Raw genomic sequence first — 27136 nt, 5'->3', positions numbered from 1 at the left:
TTTTTTCTAGAACTGTATATGTAGATCAGGGAAAAATAGGTTTATTTTACTCAGCACTCTCTCCATTACTCATATCTTTAATTATTTGTCGTATTTTTAACTGGGATAGTTAAAGGGGTTGTTCCATGAACAAGAGATGATTTTAACCCCTTCACCCCCAAGGGTGGTTTGCACGTTATGGACCGGGCCAATTTTTACAATTCTGACCACTGTCCCTTTATGAGGTTATAACTCTGGAACGCTTCAAGGGATCCCAGTGATTCTGACACTGTTTTCTCGTGACATATTGTACTTCATGATAGTGGTAAAATTTCTTTGATATTACCTGCATTTATTTGTGAAAAAAATGGAAATTTGGCGAAAATTTTGAAAATTTTGCAATTTTCCAACTTTGAATTTTTATGCAATTAAATCACAGTGATATGTCACACAAAATACTTAATAAGTAACATTTCCCACATGTCTACTTTACATCAGCACAATTTTGGAACCAACATTTTTTTTTGTTAGGGAGTTATAAGGGTTAAAATTTGACCAGCAATTTCTCATTTTCACAACACCATTTGTTTTAGGGACCACATCTCATTTGAAGTCATTTTGAGGGGTCTATATGATAGAAAATACCCAAGTGTGACATCATTCTAAAAACTGCACCCATCAAGGTGCTCAAAACCACATTCAAGAAGTTTATTAACCCTTCAGGTGTTTCACAGGAATTTTTGGAATGTTTAAATAAAAATGAGCATTTAACTTTTTTTTCACACAAAATTTACTTCAGCACCAATTTGTTTTATTTTACCAAGGGTAACAGGAGACAATAGACCCCAAAAGATGTTGTACAATTTGTCCTGAGTACGCCGATACCCCATATGTGGGGGTAAACCACTGTTTGGGCGCATGACAGAGCTCGGAAGCGAAGGAGCGCCATTTGACTTTTCAATGCAAAATTGACTGGAATTGAGATGGGACGCCATGTTGCGTTTGGAGAGCCCCTGATATGCCAAAACATTGAAACCCCCCACAAGTGACACCATTTTGGAAAGTAGACCCCCTAAGGAGCTTATCTAGAGGTGTGGTGAGCACTTTGACTCACCAAGTGCTTCACAGAAGTTTATAATGCAGAACCGTAAAAATAAAAAATCATATTTTTTCACAAAAATGATCTTTTCGCCCCCAATTTTTTATTTTCCCAAGGGTAAGAGAAGAAATTGGACCCCAAAAGTTGTTGTACAATTTGTCCTGAGTACGCTGATACCCCATATGTGGGGGTAAACCACTGTTTGGGCGCATGGGAGAGCTCGGAAGGGAAGGAGCGCCGTTTGACTTTTCAATGCAAAATTGACAGGAATTGAGGTGGGACGCCATGTTGCGTTTGGAGAGCCACCAATGTGCCTAAACATTGAAACCCCCTACAAGTGACACCATTTTGGAAAGTAGACCCCCTAAGGAACTTATCTAGAGGTGTGGTGAGCACTTTGGCCCACCAAGTGCTTCACAGAAGTTTATAATGCAGAACCGTAAAAATAAAAAATCATATTTTTTCACAAAAATTATCTTTTCACCCCCAATTTTTTATTTTCCCTAGGGTAAGAGAAGAAATTGGACCCCAAAAGTTGTTGTACAATTTGTCCTGAGTACGCTGATACCCCATATGTGGGGGTAAACCACTGTTTGGGCGCATGGGAGAGCTCGGAAGGGAAGGAGCGCCGTTTGACTTTTCACTGCAAAATTTACAGGAATTGAGATGGGACGCCATGTTGCGTTTGGAGAGCCACTGATGTGCCTAAACATTGAAACCCCCCCACAAGTGACACGATTTTGGAAAGTAGACCCCCTAAGGAACTTATCTAGAGGTGTAGTGAGCACTTTGACCCACCAACTGCTTCACAGAAGTTTATAATGCAGAGCCGTAAAAATAAAACAAACATTTTTTTCCCACAAAAATTATTTTTTAGCCCCCAGTTTTGTATTTTCCCGAGGGTAACAGGAGAAATTGGACCCCAAGAGTTGTTGTCCAATTTGTCCTGAGTACGCTGATACCCCATATGTGGGGGGGAACCACTGTTTGGGCGCATGGGAGGGCTCGGAAGGGATGGAGCGCCATTTTGAATGCAGACTTAGATGGAATGGTCTGCAGGCGTCACATTGCGTTTGCAGAGCCCTAATGTACCTAAACAGTAAAAAAAAAACACAAGTGACACCATTTTGGAAAGTAGACCCCCTAAGCAACTCATCTAGATGTGTTGTGAGAGTTTTGAACCCTCAAGTGTTTCACTACAGTTTATAACGCATAGCCGTGAAAAAAAATAAAAAAAATTTTCCCCCCAAAATTATTTTTTAGCCCCCAGTTTTGTATTTTCCCAAGGGTAACAGGAGAAATTGGACCCCAAAAGTTGTTGTCCAATTTGTCTTGAGTACGCTGATACCCCATATGTGGAGGGGAACCACCGTTTGGGCGCATGGGAGGGCTCGGAAGGGAAGGAGCGCCATTTGGAATGCAGACTTAGATGGAATGGTCTGCAGGCATCACATTGCATTTGCAGAGGCCCTAATGTACCTAAACAGTAGAAACCCCCCACAAGTGACACCATTTTGGAAAGTAGACCCCCTAAGGAACTCATCTAGATGTGTTGTGAGAGCTTTGAACACCCAATTGTTTCACTACAGTTTATAACGCAGAGCCATGCAAATAAAAAATATTTTTGTTTCCACAAAAATTATATTTTAGCCCCCAGTTTTGTATTTTCCCGAGGGTAACAGGAGAAATTGGACCCCAAAAGTTGTTCTCCAATGTGTTCCGAGTACGCTGATACACCATATGTTGGGGTAAACCCCTGTTTGGGCGCACGGGAGAGCTCAGAAGGGAAGGAGCACTGTTTTACTTTTTCAACTCAGAATTGGCTGAAATTGAGATCGGACGCCATGTCGCGTTTGGAGAGCCCCTGATGTGCCTAAACAGTGGAAACCCCCCAATTATAACTGAAACCCTAATCCAAACACACCCCTAACCCTAATCCCAATGGTAACCCTAACCACACCTCTAACCCAGACACACCCCTAACCCTAATCCCAACCCTATTCCAACCGTAGATGTAATCCAAACCCTAACCCTAACTTTAGCCCCAACCCTAACCCTAACTTTAGCCCCAACCCTAACTGTAGCCTTAACCCTAGCCCTAACCCTAGCCCCAACCCTAACCCTAGCCCCAACCTAACCCTAGCCCCAACCCTAACCCTAGCCCTAACCCTAACCCTAGCCCCAACCCTAACCCTAGCCCTAACCCTAGCCCTAACCCTAGCCCTATCCCTAACCCTAATGGTAAAATGGAAATAAATACATTTTTTTAATTTTTTTATTTTTCCCTAACTAAGGGGGTGATGAAGGGGGGTTTGATTTACTTTTATAGCGGGTTTTTAAGCGGATTTTTATGATTGGCAGCTGTCACACACTGAAAGAAGATTTTCATTGCAAAAAATATTTTTTGCGTTACCACATTTTGAGAGCTATAATTTTTCCATAATTTTTTCCAGAGAGTCATGTGAGGTCTTGTTTTTTGTGGAACGAGTTGACGTTTTTATTGGTAACATGCTCGGGCACGGGAGATTTTTTGATCGCTTTTTATTCCGATTTTTGTGAGGCAGAATGACCAAAAACCAGCTATTCATGAATTTCTTTTGGGGGAGGCGTTTATACCGTTCTGCGTTTGGTAAAATTGATAAAGCAGTTTTATTCTTCGGGTCAGTACGATTTCAACGATACCTCATTTATATCTTTTTTTTATGTTTTGGTGCTTTTATACGATAAAAACTATTTTATAGAAAAAATAATTATTTTGGCATCGCTTTATTCTGAGGACTATAACTTTTTTATTTTTTCGCTGATGATGCTATATAGTGGCTCGTTTTTTGCGGGACAAGATGACGTTTGCAGCGGTACCATGGTTATTTATATCCGTCTTTTTGATCGCGTGTTATTCTACTTTTTGTTTGGCGGTATGAGAATAAAGCGTTGTTTTTTGCCTCGTTTTTTTTTTTTTTTTTTTTTACGGTGTTCACTGAAGGGGTTAACTAGTGATATAGTTTTATAGGTGGGGTCGTTACGGACGCGGCGATACTAAATATGTGTACTTTTATTGTTTGTTTTTTTTATTTAGATAAAGGAATGTATTTATGGGAATAATATATATATATTTTTTTCTTTATTTAGGAATTTTTTTTTCTTTTTTTTTTTACACATGTGGGATTTTTTTTAAAACTTTTTTACTTTGTCCCAGGGGGGGACATTACGGATCGGTGATCTGACAGTGTGCACAGTACTCTGTCAGATCACCGATCTCACTTACAGCCGTGCAGGCTTACAAGCACCTGCACGGCACCCGGAAGTAATCCCTGCAGGACCCGGATGCAGCCCCGCGGCCATTTTGGATCCGGGGCCTGCAGGGATAGGAGGTAGGAGACCCTCGCAGCAATGCGATCACATCGCGTTGCTGCGGGGGTCTCAGGGAAGCACGCAGGGAGCCCCCTCCCTGCGCGATGCTTCCCTGTACCGCCGGCACACCACGATCATGTTTGATCGTGGTGTGCTGGGGGTTAATGTGCCGGGGGCGGTCCGTGACCGCTCCTGGCACATAGTGCCGGATGTCAGCTGCGATAGGCAGCTGACACCCGGCTGCGATCGGCCGTGCTCCCCCCGTGAGCGCGGCCGATCGTGCTGGACGTACTATTCCGTCCTTGGGAATTAGGGCCCACCCCACATGGACGGAATAGTATGTCCAATGGCAGAAAGGGGTTAATCAATAGATCTTGGAATAATAATACCTTCCACAATTGGATGTCTTAAAATAAAATTGTTATGGTCTGGGTGGTAGTTCTGGCCTGGTGAATCAGGGGTTAATTCTTTTGGCCTCCTTCTGGTTGTGGGAGGGCTTTATATAGCCTCTTGTGAACTCAGTCCAGCGTCAGTTATATTATTGCCCTCGGCTGAATTCCTGACCCTGTGTACATGTGCACTGTCCGCTTGTGGATGCTTGTTTGTGTATGACCCAGTCCATTTACATTTCTGCGTTTGTCTCCCGTTTTTGTACTTTCTGCATCTCTCTGGTTTTGACCCCAGCTAGACCCTGACTACTTCCCTGTCTGCCCCTCCAGTACTGCTCCGATCACTCTGGTTCTAGCCCCAGCCTGGCCCTGACTATGTCCTTGTCTGTCCTCTCATGATACCTGGGTTGTCCTCTGGTTTTGACCTGCGTCTGTCCGACATCTCTTCTGCTTCCACCGCTGGAGCTTAGTTCTCCGGGGCTTCAGGGTTGTCTCTGCCTCCAGCCACTTCCTCGGCGGTCACATGCTTCAGGTCTTGCATGCCTGAAGCACATCTCCCTGCCGCCATCGTTCCACACCTCCGGGATCCTTGACTGCCCCCCGGACGTTGCCCTCCCTATTCAGGACACTCGCGTTGGGCTAACTTTTAAGTACTGTGTGGTGTGCCTGACAAAAGTGTTCCTGCGCTGAGATAATCTTATAGATGTGCCCCTGCTGGTACTGTGTAATGGCCGTGTCTGACCATACAGGAACATGGTCTGATCATACCACATCTCCTGGCCAGAGGAGTGATAAAAAGGATACCGACATTACACAATAGGATCACAAATGATTCTTTCTTTTATGTAAAACATTGTTTAAAAACAGGTAGCAAAATGTTTTAACTCACAAAAAGAATCAGCTGCGATCCCCTGCTGTAATGTTTGTACACTCTTTTGGGTCCTCCCCTGGTCAGGAGAAGTGGTATAATCAGACCATGTTCCTTCATGGTCAGACACGGCCATTACACAGTACACAGCAGGAGCACATTTATCTCAGCACAGGAACATTTTCATCCAATTGTAGAAGTTATTATTATTCCAAGACCTATTGATTCAAATCAACTTTTGTTCATCTGAAAACCCCTATAAAGCAAAAAAAAACAAAACAACAAAATAAGAATTACTTACTTGCAGCCGTAGAGATTATCTGTTGGCAAATACTGTTTTACGCCCTCTGAAGGGGTGTAAGGGATCTATTTAATAAGATATGCAGTTTGTATTGTGAAATCTGGTGACAGGTCCTGCATAATCAATAAGGATGCATTGGGTCAGTACAAGATACTGGTAAACTTTTGTATTTTATTGGAAAGTGAAGATATGTAGATAGATACTGAGTGGCTGCACCTCACATCTTTTTTGAAAGGAAACCATCCAGGACATTTTAGGTTGAGATGAGTGGATCTTTTGAAATTCAGATTTGCGGGCGTCGCTGAATTTTCTAAAAAATTTGATTTGCAGTGAATAAATTTACGCAAATCTCAATACTGGAAGCTGTGTTTACTCTCAAAATACACATGGGGGAGTGGAGGGAAAGAGAAGAACATGCTGACCATAGGAGATTAAAATCTACAAGAGAGAGAAACCCCACTGACCATAAAAGCTTACACTCTGCAGAAGAAAGCGACTTACACAGTAACTCTGGAGATGGAACCTCTGGTGTGTGATGGCCAAGGTACTGACCATCATTGTGCTATGTATAATAATCCACAAGATGTCATAGCTTTAAGGCATTATGGAGAAGCCCACATGGCCACACAAAAAGATGCCTGCCCTCAGATGGTGTGAGAAATGGTGACAGTCAAGTTTTTTTTTGCGAACCGTGAATCAAATCTTAAACTGTTCAAACTTGCGTGAAATCGAGAATTTAAGGAAATTCGATTTAAACTAGATCATTCACGGATTTTAGTTTTAGACCATTTAAACTGATTGTCACTTTTTTAGAAAATTAAACTTTTAGCCACTTGAATAAATTGCAAACTTATAAAATGTTTAATATTTCTGTCGCTGCTTTATCCCAAAACTTAGTATTATAGAACATTTGAGATTATATTTTTGAATATCCATATAAGTTCATCCTTATTAGCCAAGGAAAAGTACAACTGTCCAACCAATTTCTTACAGGGGAGTATATAACAACCCTACCAAACAAAAAACCTACCCCTAAAACCATTAATCTTTATTAATAATCCCGTATAATACCAAAAATCCACAAAACTAGATAAAACACATCCTTATAGGGGCTCAAATACCAGGAATTAAGGATATAGCCTATATATAGAGATGCTTATGCAAAAGGAATTTTTGTGATACCAAAAAACATAAGTATGAAAAAATGAAAAAAATGCCAAAAATAACAATAAAAAATTATTAAAAGTGAAAAAATGAATAATTGAAAAAAATATTATGCCTCTCCTAGCCCTAATAGGCCCTAGAATCTAATATCCTTCCTACCAGCGGAGGTTGGCACCCTAAATATGCGATATGGCACCCCCGCTCAACAACGGCTGTCCCTTATATCCCTGGGTGATCCCTAATAATCTGATAACTACAGACAAAACACACAAATATGGATCAAAATAGATCCATAATAAACACACATAAGCACTACTATGCACTATGGCTATACACTATACACTATACACTATACACCTTAAAATGTTATAAGGGCTACGATTTCCTCCTTTGCTAATGTGCAGAAGTACTTTACAAGGAAAGTAAAACAAAGACCCTATAATAGTGAACATAAAGATATTATTTGACCACAGATTGCCAGAAATTGAATTAAAGACCAAAACTCAAATCAAAAAGGGTACCAAGTCTTTAATATAACTTGTATTTTTTACTTTTTTTTGTATGACTTAGACAATCCCAACATTTTCATTTTTCTCATTTTTAGAATTAAGATTTTTAACATAAAAAATATTTTTTCTTTTCAAAAAATACAGTGGGTTCTTTCTCTTTAAAAGTTCATCTTTCTTTTTGTAAAAAGCTTTCTTGGCGTTGCATTCTTATAAAAAGCATGTGACACCGTGTCATGAAAAGTGCCCTTAAAAGCTAAGCTGTGGAGGGGAAAACTCCTCAGTGCAGGAGAGAACTTTGCTATGAAAAAGCAATGTTGGACACTCCATTACTGAACCTATTAGGAGCTTATAAGAAGGTGGTGACCAGAAAAAAGATATCTGCAAAGAACAAGGCTAAGCATTTCTTCAAGTGTGGTACTAGCCAGCAGGTCACATTGATCTTGAACAAAAGTAAAAGCTGAATTGATAGCAATATTAGTTCCTTACATACCCTTGGATCTTCCCCTAATCCACTACTCTGAGTTGGTAGAAAACCACTGAACAGGTAACGAAAGGAACAAAAAGTAGTCTAGAAAATAGAAAGTGTCATACAAAGTCATGTGGATCGTTTATTAAAAACTGGTCTTTGTAGGTCCTTTGGGAAAACTTTAGTGTTCAAATTAGGTTTGAAATGAGACAAATTAATAGAAATTGGTTTTCCCTTTTGGTTCATTGCAGCCTTTTCCTTCTATTTTGACTTTCACCATGTTTACCCTTTTTGGCACAGGTTTTGCCATGGCAAACAACTCAAAACCAAACATTTCTGTCAATCCCAAAAATTGGCCTGCTAATTCTGAGGCTGAAATACAGTAAGCCTGGCTGGAAAACCACAAACTTCTGATGGATGTCTGATAAAATAGGTCCATGAAAATTGTGGACATCCGTAAGTGTTCGCCTTTTAGGGAGATTCGGTTATGACGCACATTCTGACTGGGTCAGGTTTGTACTGAACCGGAATCTGTGATTTCAGACAGTGCACATTCAACGCTGGTCCATTTAAACGTGGATATTGGATTATCGGCTTCACTTCCTCAGATCCAGAACACACACCTGGAATAAAAGATCATATGATGGCGTCAAAGTGTTTTATGAATAAAGCATAACTTTATCACTTTACTGAGCATGCTCATGTGCAGGTATTGAATATTCATATGCAGTGTTAACTTATTATTCCCTCTTCCCTTGGTGGAGAATGGAAAATGGAGATCTAATTACCAGACAATGATAACACAGAAGCTTAGAATCATGTCCTTTAAAACAGAAGTCCATCAGAATCTTGTCCAAATGAAAAGGTTGTATAGCGATATCATATGCGCCATGTTCCATATCATTCAGTGATGACCTTGGTTACCACTAATGTAATTATTTATTTATCATGCTTTGCTTATGTAGCGCCATCATATTCTGCAACACTTTATAGACATTATTATCGCTGTCCCCATTGGGGCTTACAATCTAAATACTATCAGTATGTTTTTGTAGTGTGGGGGGAACTGGAGAACCCGGAGGAAACCCAAGCAAATGTAACACCCCCGGAAACCGGTTGTTACAGTGGTATTGCCTTCCTCATGGGGAGGGTGATGTCATGCCTGGAAGTGAGGAAGATCCCTTTAACAGGTAGCATGTACAGACAACACTGTTCTGACTCCAGGCCAGAAGGGAGAGCTCTGATCCAGCTTGTGGGTGGCTTCTTTCTGTATTCTGGATGGAGGAGGAGTTAGGTAGTCAGTTTGAGAGGAGAGCTGGAGCCATGCAGACACGTAGTTCTGCAGCTCCTGACACAGCAATCTGTGAGAGACTGTGAGGGGAGCAGAGGCAAAGGAGAGGAAAGATACTGGGAGTGGAGCTGCAAGAGGGCTCACTCCAGAATCAGCGCAAGAAACCAGAGGCCAAAATTCTGGGGTTGTGAGGGTTACTGTATGCCCCAGGGCAGAAACCTGCAGGCAGGAGATTTCAAGTCGCCTGTCCACCATTACATCCAAAGGCACAGCAGCATATAGAGCCAGAAGTTGCCGCAAGTAGGACACCTGTAAAAAGGCTTGAGTTACCTGCCATACTGATATTGTCCTACTATTAGGACAGAGAGAGAAAGCGAGGACCTTGTGTGAAGCCTTAGGCAGCAAGGGACTACAACACAGCGCAATAAGGAAGGCTTCCAACCCCACCTGGCTAGGGGGATTCCGAATTGCTTCCAGGCTGGCCGGACCTCACCATTACCTGTGATCTGTGCCCTGGACTGTGGCTGCATACTACCAGTAAAAGGTAAAGAGACTGCAACCTTGTGTCCTTCAATTCTTTCCGGCACTACACCGTCTGTCATCTTTGTCTACTACACTGGGAGCCCTGGGGACTAAGCTTCACCTGTGGGAAGCCATACCATCCCTGCTGCAATAACATCATCCCCAGTGGACCCCTTTAAGCAGTGTCGATCATCCCTGACCAAATATCACAGGTGGCATCACGAACATTCATTATTTTTTTCAAGAAGACCCCTTTAAAGACCTTCCCTTTAACTTGAATGCCCAGGGCCACGGACCGGGTCACTGCCAGCATGACTACCATTTTAAAGCCCACCGGACCCAGCATCGAGTACCCCACGGTCCTAGCGGGCTCTCAACAAACACAGGGAGAACATACAAACTCCTTGCAGATGTTGTCCCTGGTGGGATTTCAGCTAAAGACCCCAATGCTGCAAAGCAACAGTACTATCGACTGAACCACCGTGCTGCCTTCTGGAATGAAGACACTAGCCATGGGCATTTCTTGAATTATTTTCTTCGATTATTTTTAAAGCAGATCCCATATCCATTTGCTGAATTCAGACATTTGTGTTTCCTAGTCCGTATACAGACTGCAATACACAGACTACACGCAATGTCTAATTCTGCTTTATTATTTGTGTATTTTGTCACCATTGCATAAAGTTTCTTTGTATACATCCATCATTAATAATAATAATAATAATAATGATAATGATTTATTTCTATAGCATCAACATTGTGTAGCACTTTACAAATAAGAATGGAAAATGTACAAACTGTAGAAGACATTACACAGCAGTACATTATTCAACAATTCAAACAAGAGGAATCAGAAATACTCACTGATCCATCGGATGCACTTGCCCCTACTTTGTCACCTCTAGCGTTCCAACAAACTTCAAATATTCCTCCTGTCCCCCTGTAGCTGTGAACTAAAGAGCCATTCTGCCAATCAAAAATACAGAGATATGATGATTTACCCTTTGATTTACTGAACAGGCATTTTACACTTCAATGAGATTTGATACCACATTTATTCTGGTTTATATAATAATTGTGACATATATTGTTCCCCTGAGATTGTCATAGACCCACCCATAGACACCCTAGACACTAACAGGATAATGATTCAAGTCAGGTTAGAAGAGGTTATCCCAGAAGAACATGTATTACTGATCCACAGCATAGGTGATAAATGTATGAGCAGTGGGAGTTGAGACCCCTTTGATCGCTAGAATATGTGTTTCTAATATGAATGGACTAGGAGTTTGTAAGTGTGGCCACTGCTCCTTTTACTTCTATGGGAGCGATAGTGATGATATGTGACCATGCAGAGATGGCCACACATGTGCACAACCATTCTATACAAATGAGGACACATGACCACCATTCTCGCAATCTATGGAGGTCACAACTATCCTGCGGATATCGGTTGATCATGACATAGACCCTTCAAGTTCATGGTATCCGCAAGGTTGAAGACAGAATGAAAACCATTGCACATGAAGGATTTGAGAAATGTACAGGCCCATCCTACATTGATTGTATCATGGAGAGTGCAATTCTCTGGTATAGTATTGTTGGTAAACAAAAAAAAAACCACTTGAAATTTCTGAACATGTACTGCAATTTTTAATGTTACAGGGTACCAATAAGCTGAAGCATTATTAATATGATTTTTGCTTTTCCAGCAGGGGTGTAGCTAGAGGGGGTACTGTAGTAGACCTGTTACTGTTTTATTTTCTTACTAGATGGTGGCCCAATTCTAACGCATCGGGTATTATCGAATATGTATGTAGTTTTTTTATGAAGTTTTCAGAATAATGCAATTTATACACAGGATTCGGCCGGCCGGGTATATTGCCCAGCCACGTATATTGCCCAGCCACGTATATTGCACAGCCATGTAGTATATAGCACAGCCCACGTGGTATATTGCACATCCACATAGTTTATAGCACAGCCCACGTAGTATATAGCACAGCCCACGCAGTATATAACACAGCCCATGCAGTATTTAACGCAGCCCACATAGTATATAACACAGGCCATGTAGTATATAACACAGCCATGTAGTATGTAGCACAGCCATGTAGTATATTGCCCAGCCATGTATATTGCACAGCCCCATAGTATATAGCACAGCCCATGTAGTATATAACAGAGCCACATAGTATATAGCACAGCCCACATAGTATATAGCACAACCCACGCAGTATATAGCACAACCCACGTAGTATATTGCACAGCCCACGTAGTATATAACACAGCAACATAGTATATAGCACAGCTCACATGGTATATAACACAGCCACGTAGTATATAGCACAGCCCACATAGTATATAGCACAGCCAACGTAGTATATAGCACAGCCCATGTAGTATATAGCACAGCCACGTAGTATATTGGCCAACCACGTAATATATTGCACAGCCACGTAGTATATAGCACAGCCCACATAGTGTATAGCACAGAGACGTAGTATATAACACAGCCCATGCAGTATATAACACAGCCCATGCAGTATATAACACAGCCCACGTATTATCTAACACAGCCCACGTAGTATATAGCAATGTGGGCACCATATCACTGTTAAAAAAAGAATTAAAATAAAAAATAGTTATACACTCACCTTCCGGCGGCCCCCGGATCAAGGCCTGGTGTTTAGCAATGCTCCGCGCGACGCTCCGGTCCCAAGAATGCATTGCAGTCTCGCGAGATGATGACGTAGCGGCATCGCGGCGCCGAAAGGTGAGAATATACTGATTGCTGTCTCATCTGCTGCAATAGACTCTAATGGTATAACTTCCCACCTCTGCTTGCTGTCTCATCTGCTGCAATAGACTCTAATGGTATAACTTCCCACCTCTGCTTGCTGTCTCATCTGCTGCAATAGACTCTAATGGTATAAACTCCTGCTGCTGCAGGAGAAGGACTTGAGTATTGTGGCTACAAGTATGCTGAGTAGCAGTACTCAATGTCAAGCAGCAGCTGCAAAAGCAAACAAGATTTTAGGGTGCATAAAAAGATAGATAAAATCCTGCGAACCCAACAAATTGTTACCCCTCTTTAAATCACTTGTGAGGCCACACCTAAAATATGGGATCAAGTTTTCAAGTTTTGGGCTTCATATTTTAAAAAAGATATTCAGACATTAGAATCAGTTCAAAGTCAGTCAACTAGATTATTACAGGGGATGGAAGGCGTGTCATATGATGAGAGGTTGGAAAAGATGGGCTTGTTTAGCTTAGAAAAAAGACATCTCAGATTTCTGGGTTAACCAGAAAGTGATGTGCCGGACTGGTTAACCACATACCTCCCAAGGGGTGTGCTCCTATGATGACAGGAAGGTCCTATGTGTCTTCCTGGTTGCACCACATGGAGAATATCCATGTGTGAGACTGAAGATGGCTGGAGCTCCTGAAGGTCCAGAAGACACCAAGGATCTGGACTACGGACAGGAGCCAGAGGAAGCCAGGCTGGAAACCTGAGGTACTGTTAGCCAGGTAATCCAGAGCCTGGGGCATGGTGTCCTGACCGACATCAGGCATTGGTGCTGTGTCAATGGAACCAGACTGGAATAGACTGTTTTTGGGTTCTGGGTTGTTCACATGCCTACCAGGGCTTATAGAGTAGTTTATGAGGCTATAATAAACCTGTTGTTTTGGACTTGTTTAAAAGAGAATCTGCTTCTGTGTGTTCAAATATCGCTGCCATGTGAGTATACCCCACCCCGCTAGTGATAGCTACGTCACATGTGGTGGAGACTGCTAAGGGCACTCTTGTAGCCTTGTTGCTAGGGGCAACACATGAGGCCTACAAACTCGGTTCCTTTGGCAATGGACGAGGTGCATGTCTTCTGAATTCTGCAGCAATGCAGCCTGGTTGCTAGGGGCAATGATATCACTGTAACAGCACATGCGGAAGCAGGCATCTGGATGCGGCTCAGTGGAGGCCATGAAGAGTAAAGTTCGGTGGGGTTACAAAGGTTTCAACAGCCTCAACCCAGATTTGCTGTGGCTCGGAGAAGCGTGCCAGGACCTGGAGTGACCACAGAAGGAGCTGTGCAAAATGCATGGTGTGGATCGGTGTGCAGTCCCAGGAGGCCCAGTGACTGCCATGGAAGGCGAAGCAGCCATTTGTGAAGCGGTTTGCAGGGATGCTTTGGAGGAGTTCTATCACTCTATGATCCGTGGGCATCTGCAGGAGTCCCAAAAAGGGGCAGTATCCCAAAAGGGGTAGTTACTCAAAAGGGGGCAGAGTTCCAAAAGGGGCGTTATCAAAAAAAGGGGTAGTTGCCCAAAAGGGGGCAGTGTTCCAAAAGGGGGTGGTATCCCAAAAGGGGGTAGTTGCCCAAAAGGGGGCAGGGTCCCAAAAGGGGCAGTATCCGAAAAAGGGTAGTTGCCCAAAATGGGACAGAATCCCAAAAGGGGTGGTTGCCCAAAAGGGGGTGGTTGCCCAAAAGGGGGTGGAGTCTCAAAAGGGGATAGGTGCCCAAAAGGGAGCAGAGAATCCCAAAACGGGTGGTGCAGACAGACTGTTGCCAGGGACAAGTGTACTATGTGCCCAGTCTGCCATATGAACTACTTACTTGGCATGGGGCTATGTGAGTGTGCCCTGCAGATTGATGCAGAGGGCGTGGTTGGACTGATCGATTCTGGGAGCTTGGTGACTCTAGTGGGGCTGTGCCAAATGTATACATACTACCCAAAAGGAAGATCTGGGTCATTTGCATCCATGGGGACATTAAAGACTATCCCGTGTCCAGGGTGATCCTTGACACAGCCAATGTCATTGCCAGCCATGATGTTGTGGTAGTCCCGAACTTATCATATCCAGTGGTAGTAGGCCGGGACTCTAGGCTGTTCCCGGATTTGTGGGAGAAGGGAGCTCCTCTACAGCAGGAGGATGAAGTGCTTTATGCTGATGGGGATGGGTACATTACGCCACTTACACCTCTCAACATTGACGGTTCAGACGGAGGAATGACCGGAGGAAGGTATGTGTTTGCCCAACGTACTAACCAGACATCACCTGTAGTGTATCATGGTATAACTGGGAGTGATGGGGAAGCTAAAAGCTGACTCCCAGTTAGAGAGCAACCGGAGGGTTCACCATACTGTGGGGTGTGACACAGACTCCGGGGTTGATGGTGACTTTTCGAACCGACAGGAAGGAAGGGCCCAACAAGGATGGCAAATCCTCCCATCGCTGAAGTAGCAAGGGCCGCAAAGAAGTGATCCAACTGACTCTTGTTGAGGATGAGCGGATAGTTGATAGCGCCATGGGTGAAGAAGTGGAGAAGGTTGAAGACTACAAAGACCCTGAGGGTGAAGAGGTTTGATTTTTTCACGTACCCTTAGCCTACCATTGCCGATTTTGATCTGACTCTTGGATCAAAATTGGACATGGTTAAATTTTTTTAAACAGACCACTCAGTCTGAGATAAAAATTGGATATCTAAACAGCCCAATGTAGAACACAGAGATAGTTATTAGTTATGAGCTAAACTGATGTCTGAACGCGCCCTAACAGTGGCATAAACACGTGGTCAAAATTGTTGGTACCCCTCGTTTAATGACAGAAAAAAACCACAATGGTCACAGAAATAACTTGAATCTGACAAAAGTAATAATAATAAAAAAATCTATGAAAATTAACAAATGAAAGTCAGACCTTGCTTTTCAACTATGCTTCCACAGAATTTTAAGAAAAATAAAACTCATGAAATAGGCCAGGACAGAAATGTTGGTACCCTTAACTTAATATTTTTTTGCACAACCTTTTGAGGCAATCACTGCAATTAAACAATCCCTGTAACTGTCAATGAGACTTCTGCACCTCTCGACAGGAATTTTGGCCCACTCCTCAAGAGCAAACTGTTCCAGTTGTCTTGTGTTTGAAGGTTGCATTTCCAGATGGCATGTTTCAGCTCTTTCCAAAGATGCTCAATAGGATTTAGGTCAGGGCCCATAGAAGGCCACTTCAGAATAGTCCAATGTTTTCCTCTGAGCCATTCTTGGGTGTTTTTAGCTGTGTGCTTTGGGTCATTATCCTGTTGCAAGACCAATGACCTGTGACTGAGACCAAGCTTTCTGACACTGGGCAGCACATTTCTCACTATAATCCCCTGATAGTTTTGAGATTTCATTGTACTCTGCAGAGATTCTAGACACCCTGTGCAAGATGCAGCAAAAGCAGCCCCAGAACATAACAGAGCCTCCTCCATGTTTCACAGTAGGAACAGTATTATTTTCTTGATATGCTTCATTTTTCTGTCTGTGAACATAGAGCTGATGTGCCTTGCCAAAAAGTTCCATTTTTATCTCATCTGTTCATATGACATTCTCCCAGAAGCTTTGTGGCTTTTCAACATGTAGTTTGGCAAATTTCATTCTGGCTTTTTTATGATTTTTTTTCAACAATGGTGTCCTCCTTGGTCGTCTCCCATGATGTCCACTTTGGCTCATACAAGGATGGATGGTGCGATCTGACACTGATGTTCCTTGAGCTGGAAGTTCACCTTCAATCTGTTTAGAAGTTTTTCTGGGCTCTTTTGTTACCATTCATATTATCCATCTCTTTGATTTGTCATCAATTTTCCTCCTGCGGTCACGACCAGGGAGGTTGGCTACAATCCCAAGGATCATATAAATAAAATCATAATAAAATAATATAAATAAAATATAATAAAATAATATATGTAACCGTAGTCACAGGAACATCAAGCTGCTTGGAGATGGTCTTATAACTTTTACCTTTAACATGTTTGTATATAATTTTCTTTCTAATCTCCTGAGACAACTCGTTCCTTCGCTTCCTCTGGTCCATGTTGAGTGTGATAAATACCATGTCACCAAACAGCACAGTGAGTATCTATAGCCCTATATACAGGCCCACTCACTGATTCCAAGATTGTAGACACCTGTGATGCTAGTTAGTGGACACACCTTGATTTAACATGTCCCTTTTATCACATTATTTTCAGGGGTACCATCATTTTGTCTAGGCCTATTTCATGAGTTTTATTTTTTTTTAATTCTGTGGAACCATGGTTGAAAAGCAATGTCTGACTTTCATTTGTTAATTTTCATAGATTTTTGATTTATTATTACTTTTGTCAGATTCAAATTATTTCTGTGACCATTGTGAGTTTGTCTGTCATTAAACGAGGGGTACCAACAATTTTGACCTCGTGTGTATGTCATCTGTAGGCTATAATGTTGTTTCTTTAAATACATCTGCTAAGACTATTAATAAGCTCAGCACATGTATGTTAAAATAAATGCCTTTGATAAATGCCATAAAGTGGTATCCATCACCAATGGGCTCCCAAAAAAATAATAGAAAAACATGGTCTCAACATTTCCTAACATTAAACCTACCTGAGTGTTCCATATATGTACGCATTTGTCAAATGAGCCGCTGGCCAGATACTTTCCATCAGGACTAAAGGCTACGCTATAGACAGGTTCTTGATGTTTGGTTAATGTGTGAATGCAAACGCCTCTCTCAACATCCCAAAGCCGGACTGTTGAATCAAATGATGCGCTGTAACCAAATAGGACAACAAGCTGAATTTTGCTGAACAATCATGTATTATTAATCGCAGAAAAGTCATAATAATATATAAGTCATGTCAGGTTGCTACTTAAACCAGATCTATAATTGCACAGAAAGCCAAAGTATAAACTGTATATTGCAAAGACAATCAGTATAAATATGCACAGAATATAGATTGTCAGTATGGGGAAAAACCGCAATCGCTTCTGTGTTTTACCTTGCTAACATTATGTTTGCGTTTGGATTGCTGGTTCCAGGACCCGTCGGACTCCACTTGATTGTGTAAATTTCTTTATTATGGGCCTGCAGGTCATGTACACACACATCTTGCTTCATACTCCAGATCTACAATAAATTCATAAACAATGTTAATGTCGAAGTCTCCAAAATTAATATCTACACATAATGTGGAGAACTTAAGGACAATTGTTTCAACCAAGTTTATTATGGCATGGCTTAAAAAAATAAGTTTTGCCAAAGTCTTGATGTGTCTCCATTGTTACAGACTACAAATGTAGACTATGTGTAGTTTGATTCGGCAGACATTTGCTCATTTACAAATGGTAGAAAGGTAGGGGGATTTAATTAATGACAACCATAAAAAAAATGCTTCAATGCAAACTCTACTTTAACTCTCAAAAAACCAAAGCAGCTGGACGCCTGTGCACAGATTTATAATTAAATGTAAATGTAAATTAAATGTATCCAAAAATATTATTTCAGAGGGTTACATCAAGCAACATCAACTGAAATAAGGAAGTTTATAGAAGAGTCTCTGGGAGCAATAAACACTGCCCCAAAAAATAAAGGGAACACTGAAACAACAAAATGTAACTCCAAGTCAATAACACTTCTGGGAAATCAACCTGTCCAGCTATGAAGCAACACTGATTGTGAATCAATTTATCCTGCTGTTGTGAAAATAGAACAGACAACATGTAGAAATGATATGCAATTAGCAAGAAAACCCCTATAAAGGAGTGGTTCTGCAGAGGGGGACCACAGACCATTTCTCTGTTCTCATCCTTTTTGGCTGTTGTTTTGGTCACTTTTGCATTTCGTCATTGCTCTCACCCCCAGAGGTACAGTAGCATGAAGCAGAAGTTGCTCAGATAGCACAGCTCATCCAGGATGGCACATTAAAGCGAGCTGTAGCAAGAAGGTTAGCTGTGTCTGTCAGCACAGTGTCCAGAGCATGGAGCAAATACCAGGAGACAGGCCAGTATGCAGCGCCCCAGAGTCCTGGTCATTGCAGTACTGATGCTCCGCCGCTAAGGGGAGTGATGGTACGTCTGATGGCACTGAAGAAGTTCATCTGACCAGGTATCACAGACACCAATACACTTCATAGTCTGGCCTCCAGGGGGAGCAAAGGGTGCTATGTATTAGGCCACTCCTCACAATCTGGTAAAACTGGGGGTTAGATAGAAAGTTAGAACAGAAGCTGACTGGGTTGGATCCGGGCAACATCCTTTGGCAGAGGGTGTTGCAGGGGAAGATTCAGGGGGGTCCCTGTCAGGGGTGGGATCCTGACAGAGGCCTAGCGAACAGGAAAGAACGTTAAGGAACCGCGCCTGCACTACATCGCGGCGGTATCTCAAGAAAGGACAAGAAGCAAGGTTTATTGTGGAGCGTGAGAAACGAGATCAAAGCAAAAAGGAGATAACACCAGTAGGAGTCGTCCTGTAAGATCGAGGCAACATCCTATTGAGGCGCGTAGCCGGTGGCCGGAACGCCGAGGAAGTATTGAGCTCCAAGCACTACTTCAAACCAATGGCAGGACAGTTAATTATAGGTTGGCTGTCTCACCTAAATCACCTAAGCAGACATAGGGGGCAACTGTGGGAGAGGGGCATCACTAGGGTCCCGGAAGAACTCCAGGCCTACCCGTCATACGGGTGCGTCCTATCCATATCATCTGGGGGACGGAGAAGAACATCAGAATAGACATAAGTTGTGGGAAAGAACATCAGAAACAGACAACAGTTGTGAGGACTATCCCGTGGTGCTCAGCAGGGAAGTACTACAACACACAGGCACTAGAAGGTAGGCACAGATTTCCACCTGCAAAGGGAACTCTGGAGGTGCCATCGGACCGGCCGGTCTCAGACAGCCCTGTTAACCGTACTCTGGATTGAGGACCTTGAAGCCTTCAGTAAAGAGGTAAAGAGACTGCAACCCTGTGTCCTCGTTATTCATCGCGACCTGCACCACGCACCACCACTTACAACTTTCATTGGACGCCCCTTAGCAGGGTCACGGACCGGGTCTAGCCACCGTAACAACCCCAGAACTGAGACAGAGAAGCCCGGTACCGAGTACCCCGCGGCCCTGCGTCTGGGGGCGCTCCAAACTTGGCATCACGAACAGGATCTACTTAAGCCTGAAGAATCAGGTCATGTGTGCCTTGGAACTGTGATTTATTGTGCTTGAACTGTGACTTATCGCAAAAACTGTGGATTGCCACTTGCCGCCAAAAGTTCCCGCCAAAATCGCCGCCATTACAGCACTAAGAGGAGCGCAGAAGAAGAAGGGCGTGGAAGTGGGTGTAGACAAGCTGAAGAGCGCGAAAGACAATGGCCGCCCAGTCTAAGTATTTCTGCGTCCTGAGGACATGTCCGTCAGCAGCTGAGGTCCGCCTTCTGATCCTCTTTGGAGGGTGGAGACCATGGAGACAGGGCCGCCCACGAAAGAGAGCGTGGGAAGGAGGCACTGAGGAGGAGGCAAAGATGGCGATGTCGGAAGCACCGCATGGGGACGACCCGACCCAGCATGAGGCTGTTCTACCCATCACAGCCCCAGATTCGCCATCGCTGCAGGGACTGGCCCTCACGGAGTTACCGCTGGGCAGACCCAACTGGCCGCCATCCGAGGAGTGTGTGACTGCAGCTGAGGCCAGGTGGATGGCACGCCGCCGGGAGGCCGACGATCGTGTGACCTCCCGGCTAGGCCAGACCACGGAGGTCCGCCTAACTCCGGTGTCCCCCGCTCTCTCCATCCCGGCCGCGGCAGAGTGTGAGCTGCAGGCGCAGGGCCTGAGAATCCTGCCGGAGGCAGAATACCTGCGGTGCCTGATGACAGCGTGGAGGAATAGACCCCAACCTGCGGCCCAGATCAACCTGACGGATGCTGAGAAGGTTCCACCGTCACACTGGGGAGTGGTGGTTTTCTTTAACTCCCTGGAAGGAAGGGGAGTTATCCAGGAGATTGGAGAGCCGCTGCAGGTCCGCGTTGACCGGAGGGAAGTGGAGCCCTGCGGTGGAAGATATGATAAGAACCGCGACTTGGAGCCCGGAGACACAGTGACCTATACCCGTTGGAGGAGGGAGGTCGGCTGGACGGCTCGGGGCGTTCAGCGGTGTGTCACCCTCCAGGCTGCTGCTGGGACCTCGGAGGACGAATCCCCTGTGGAAAAGGTAACGGAACCCACCACCGCGGAACCCCAGGATATCCCGACTCACCGTGTATCTATGGGGCGCGCTCGCTCTCGGTTGAGGAGGGCGGCCCAGAGAGGGGTGCTGTCGCTGCCTGGACGGGGATCGGGCCTCCCTATACCACCGTGGCCGTTTGCCAGGTGAAGCCCGGAAGGAGGCCACCTCCTGATCAGTCAGAATGAGTTCTAAAGTTCTGCAAATGTAGATAGTTAACTGTTCGTCTTTTTGTGTTTTTCTGCTGCTATAACCCGACCAGGGTTATCTCTTAAAGGGATCCCTTAGTTGACCTGGGATCCCTATTTTGCCTTTTTGTTTTGTTTACCACTGTTTTAAAGACTACCGAATCATGGACGGTGAATGGTTCACAAACTGCTCTGTAAATAGTTCGCACCCTCTTAAGGGTGCCCCCTTCTGGTTTTACAAGAAAGAGAACTCTTTGCGAAGAAACTGTTCCTGGAAACCGCATTGGAGTTCCTGCCTTACACGGACTTGCAACATGAGTAGTTGCACTACCTCAAAGAGACTTGGTTCCCTCTTAAAGGGAATGTTCACCAGTTGCATTCAATTTATAATGTTGCTTTAAAGGAGAGTAAATAGAAATAATGTTTTACATAGAAAAGTTATATGTAGCCAGTTAGTTAATTATAGAAACTGTTTAATAATGTGCTAGAGAATGAGGACAGGAAAGTGAACCCGTAGGGGTTAGTGGGTGAGTCCTCCTAGGAGCCATAAAGAGATGGCTCAGTGATCCTGTACTAAGAAAGAGGCAGTAGGCCTGGGCAGATAGACAGGCGGTCCTGCATAAGACAAATCAGAGAATAAAAAGAGAATATTGCACTTAGAAGAGAAAAATGAAGAAAAGTTAATTTATATTTTAGGAGTTTTACCATAGGCCTTTAGTGGATTCAGCTTACACGTCCTTAGAGGCAAAGTTAAATTATTGTTCAGCATTTGCACTCAGTAGAATACCCGGCTGGGTAATAGAAGTTATTTATAGCGTGTTATTTAAGATATTTAACCATGTTTATAACGTTCAAGAGTCCTCACCTCCCATAAAGGGAAGCACTGTTATTTCCACTTATTACTTGTTTATTGCATTTCAAAATTTGTATGTCTTTTGCTGACATGTATTGTTGTTTTCTTCCCAGTCTGGGAGTACTGGATTTAACCGGGTGGAGTGCAGTGCCCCAGAGTCCTGGTCGTTGCAGTACTGATGCTCCGCCGCTAAGGGGAGTGATGGTACGTCTGATGGCACTGAAGGAGTTCATCTGACCAGGTATCACAGACACCAATACACTTCATAGTCTGGCCTCCAGGGGGAGCAAAGGGCGCTATGTATTAGGCTACTCCTCACAATCTGGTAAAACTGGGGGTTAGATAGGAAGTTAGAACAGAAGCTAACTGGGTTGGAACCGGGCAACATCCTGTGGCAGAGGGTGTTGCAGGGGAAGATTCAGGGGGGTCCCTGTCAGGGGTGGGATCCTGACAGAGGCCTAGCAAACAGGAAAGAACGTTAAGGAACCGCGCCTGCACTACATCGCGGCGGTATCTCAAGAAAGGACAAGAAGCGAGGTTTATTGTGGAGAGTGAGAAACGAAATCAAAGCAAAAAGGAGATAACACCAGTAGGAGTCGTGCTGTAAGATCGAGGCAACATCCTATTGAGGCGCGTAGCCGGTGGCCGGAACGCCGAGGAAGTATTGAGCTCCAAGCATTACTTCAAACCAACGGCAGGACAGTTAATTATAGGTTGGCTGTCTCACCTAAATCACCTAAGCAGACATCGGGGGCAACTGTGGGAGAGGGGCGTCACTGGGGTCCTGGAAGAACTCCAGGCCTACCCGTCATACGGGTGCGTCCTATCCATATCATCTGGGGGACGGAGAAGAACATCAGAATAGACATAAGTTGTGGGAAAGAACATCAGAAACAGACACAACAGTTGTGAGGACTATCCCGTGGTGCTCAGCAGGGAAGTACTACAACACACAGGCACTAGAAGGTAGGCACAGATTTCCACCTGCAAAGGGAACTCTGGAGGTGCCATCGGACCGGCCGGTCTCAGACAGCCCTGTTAACCGTACTCTGGATTGAGGACCTTGAAGCCTTCAGTAAAGAGGTAAAGAGACTGCAACCCTGTGTCCTCGTTATTCATCGCGACCTGCACCACGCACCACCACTTACAACTTTCATTGGACACCACTTAGCAGGGTCACGGACCGGGTCTAGCCACCGTAACAACCCCAGAACTGAGACAGAGAAGCCCGGTACCGAGTATCCCGCGGCCCTGCATCTGGGGGCACTCCAAGTACACCCAGAGATGTGGTGGGGGCTGTAGGAGGGCAACAACACAGCAGTAGGGCTGCTTCCACCTCCTCCTTTGTGCAAGGAGGAACTAGAGAAGCAGTGCCAGAGCCCTGCAAAATGACCTCTAGCAGGACACTAACATGTCTACTCAAACTGTCAGAAACAGACTCCATGAGGGAGGTGTGAGGGTCTGATGTCTACAAGTGGTGATGTGCTTACAGCCCAACACCGTGCAGGGCGATGGGTATTTGCCAGAGAACACCAAAATTGGCATATTTGACATTGGCACCCTGTGCTCTTCACGGATGAGAGCAGGTTCACACAGAGCACATGTGACAGACGTGACAGTCTGGAGACACCCTGGAGAACGTTTTTCTGCTGCCTGCAACATCCTCCAGCATGGCCGGTTTGGCAGTGGGTCAGTAATGGTGCAGGTAGGCATTTCTTTGGAGGGTCTCCATGTGCTAGCCAGAGGTACCTTGACTGCCATTAGGTACTGGGATGAGAGCCTCAGACCCATTGTGAGACCATATGCAGGTGTACTGGGCCCTAGGTTCCTTCTGATCGATGACAATGCTAGGCCTCATGTGGCTGAAATGTGTCAGCAGTTCCTACATGATGAAAAGACTGATACTTTGGAGTGGCCTGCCCGTTCCCCAGACCTGAATCCAAACAAGCACATCTGGAACATCATGTCTCGCTCCATTCAGCAATGCTACGATGCACCACAGACTGTTCAGGAGTTGACTGATGTTCTAATCCCGGTCTTGAAGGGGATCCCTCAGTGGAACATCCACAGCCTCACCATGCCCAGGCGCTGTAGGGAGTTCATAAAGGCACATGGAGGCCACACACACTACTTAGCTTCGATTCCTTGTCTTGAGATATTTCCACTGGAGTTGGATCGGTCTGTATTTTGATTTTCCACTTTGATTTTGAATATCATTCCAAATCCAGACCTCCATGTGATATTCATTTTTATTTATATTGATCATTTTTATACTTTATTGTTCTCAACACATTCCACTATGTAATAAATAAAGATTTGCAACTGGAATATTTAATGCAGTGATATCTAGAAAATGGTATTTTAGTGTTCCCTTTATTTTTTTTGAGCAGTGTATGTTTCTATACCCTTTGTTTACAAATTGGTAGGGGGATATGGGACAAAAATTTAGGTTAAATAGGTTTACTATTTTGAAACAACTGTTTCACTAAATATGTTCTTCTTTATTAGAAGTCCCTGCAGTGACTTGGATAAATCAATTGTACGATATCCAGCCCCACTCTGTCTAGCCTGTCCCTCATACAGCTCTATATAGAAAACCCGAACTATGCGCTGATCATAAGAAGAAACCTGAATGAATGATATTATTCTGGAGCAACCACAAAAATAAAATCACATGGAGATAGTCTGCCTTATAAACCACATCCTCAGTTCATCGACACACCAGAATCTAAGAGGATTTTTTGGAATGTAATAAAATATTTAAAGGGAATCTGTCACCATGAAAATGCAGTTTAAACTGCAAGCACCATGATATAGAGCAGGGGGAGCTGAGCAGACTGATGTATAGATTTGTGAGAAAATAGTCAGTATAAATTGTGTTTTCATCATTTAAACTTCTGCTCCTTCTAGGGTTTTGTGTCCAGTGGACGGACCTATCAGTAACTGACAGCCCCTTTTCTATGCACGCTTATACATAGACAGCTGTCAGTCACTGATAGGACCGTCCACTGGACTCAAAACTCTAGGAATAGCAGAGGTTACCCAAAACGGTTGTCAACCTTTCTGCTTCTCCCGGCATGTCTCTGTAACCTGCACATCATGTTTTAGTCCTAATCCAAAGGAATGGAATTAAGGACTTTTTCACATTCATTCCGACCGGTGAGTGCCACATCTTTTTTTCCTCAATTTTGCAGTTTCAATTAACTACTTTTGGACAATGCATGTGACAAAGGCTGACATGAGTAGTGGAAACTCAGACAAAACATAAGGAGCCATGAGATGCACAATTAGGAGGAGTAAATTCCACTTAAAGGGAACCTATCACCCCGTTTTTTTCGGTATGAGATAAAAATACTGTTAAATAGGGCCTGAGCTGTGCATTACAATAGTGTAGTTTGTGGACCCCGATTCCCCACCTATGCTGCCGAAATACGTTACCAAAGTAGTCATTTTCGCCTGTCAATCAGGCTGGTCAGGTCGGATGGGCGTGGCTTCTTCCCCCAGATATTGCGTAGTTTTCCGTTGGTGGCGTAGTGGTGTGCGCATGTCCAAGGTCCCCAATCCTGCACGGGGGGGTGAAAATAGCAGCGATGTCCGTTATTCCATTGGTGGTCGGTGGGCGCGGCCATCTTCCTTTGGCCGCGCGTGCGCAGAAGCGGCGCTCTGCTGGCCGCGGCTTCAGGAAAATGGCCGCGGGATGCCGCGCGTGCGCAGATGGAGATCGCGGCGGCCATTTTCCTGAAGCCGCGGCCAGCAGAGCGCCGCTTCTGCGCACGCGCGGCCAAAGGAAGATGGCCGCGCCCACCGACCACCAATGGAATAACGGACATCGCTGCTATTTTCACCCCCCCGTGCAGGATTGGGGACGTTGGACATGCGCACACCACTACGCCACCAACGGAAAACTACGCAATATCTGGGGGAAGAAGCCACGCCCATCCGACCTGACCAGCCTGATTGACAGGCGAAAATGACTACTTTGGTAACGTATTTCGGCAGCATAGGTGGGGAATCGGGGTCCACAAACTACACTATTGTAATGCACAGCTCAGGCCCTATTTAACAGTATTTTTATCTCATACCGAAAAAAACGGGGTGATAGGTTCCCTTTAAGCAAGCTTTTCTTTCCACTGGCCCCCAGCACTTCCCATGATTTTCAGACTCCAGTCACGTAGAAGAAGCAGTAATACTGGCATGGCAGTGAGTAACTGTGAGGGTGTATCAGCTGTACTCATTCACTTACATTTCTTTGTTCTCCACCTATCAAGTCAGATGAACTTTAGAGCATGGAAGACGGACACTGAACTTATATTAATATATATAGAAACACTTCTCCTGTCCTATGTACTGAGGGTTATTCTCAGTATCAGCTCTTACTCCGTATATATACATTGCACAGCACCACTTCATTCCTATTTTGATAAGATGATTTCAGCCCATAAAATGATCATTGACTGATTGTATACGAATCAATCAGCGTTCACTTAAGTTATTAGCCTATTTACATGTGTGGGTATTTATGGGATACCTGGAATATTACGCTGGCAGATAAATTAGGAACAAATGTTCTAAGAAATGTTTTTTTCTAGGATTATCATTTTGTCTAGATGGGCTTTACTATATCTAGTTATATGTGTTAATCCTGGTTCTCAGTATCTGCTGATTCGAATTTTTGAGTCTTATAATTGTTATAATTGTACTTCATCATAAAATTATCTAAATAAAGGAAGAAAGAAATATCTGACGGAAAGATCTAAAAACAATGAACCCAATGAAGCAGTTAACTCTGGAAACCAAAATTTTTCTAAGTCTGAAAAGATATGAGTATGTCTGTACGTGGAAGGAGCAGCAGCCGCTACAAAAAACACACAAGAAATATTGCTCTTCTTCCCATCTGACAACCTGGTCTGTCAAAAGAAGTCCTCCTAGCACCATCTGTTTCAAGGCTGTGACAGAACTAGTTTCAAGGGTACAGGTGCTTCTTACAAAATTAGAATATCATCAAAAAGTTAATTTATTTCAGTGCTTCAAAACAAAAAGTGAAACTCATATATTGTTAGGGCTAGCGGAACGCACCGGGTAAATATAGAGGTTTTATTCTAATAAATGCGTTCGCAGCTCGGGGTCCACCGTGCAGGAG

The 27136-nt window shown here is 43.9% G+C and overlaps 1 protein-coding gene across 5 annotated transcripts in view; it reads right to left on the bottom strand.

The window, feature by feature from the left end:
* Positions 1 to 7663: 7663 nt before the first annotated feature.
* TBL1X (transducin beta like 1 X-linked) overlaps positions 7664 to 27136 on the bottom strand; it is a 453077-nt gene continuing 433604 nt past the window's right edge. For all 5 annotated transcript variants that reach the window (XM_077294734.1, XM_077294736.1, XM_077294737.1 and 2 more), the window contains exons 14-17: positions 17745 to 17872; positions 17350 to 17515; positions 10804 to 10905; positions 7664 to 8749 (exon numbers count right to left, since the gene is read on the bottom strand). In XM_077294734.1, coding sequence (XP_077150849.1) covers positions 8723 to 8749; positions 10804 to 10905; positions 17350 to 17515; positions 17745 to 17872 — 423 coding nt within the window. In that variant the 3' untranslated portion in view covers positions 7664 to 8722. The remainder of the gene's footprint in view (positions 8750 to 10803; positions 10906 to 17349; positions 17516 to 17744; positions 17873 to 27136) is intronic.

Source organism: Ranitomeya variabilis, chromosome 3 (assembly GCF_051348905.1).
Source record: "Ranitomeya variabilis isolate aRanVar5 chromosome 3, aRanVar5.hap1, whole genome shotgun sequence".
NCBI classification, from domain to species: Eukaryota; Metazoa; Chordata; class Amphibia; order Anura; family Dendrobatidae; genus Ranitomeya; species Ranitomeya variabilis.
This window is presented reverse-complemented; position numbering and strand designations above follow the sequence as displayed.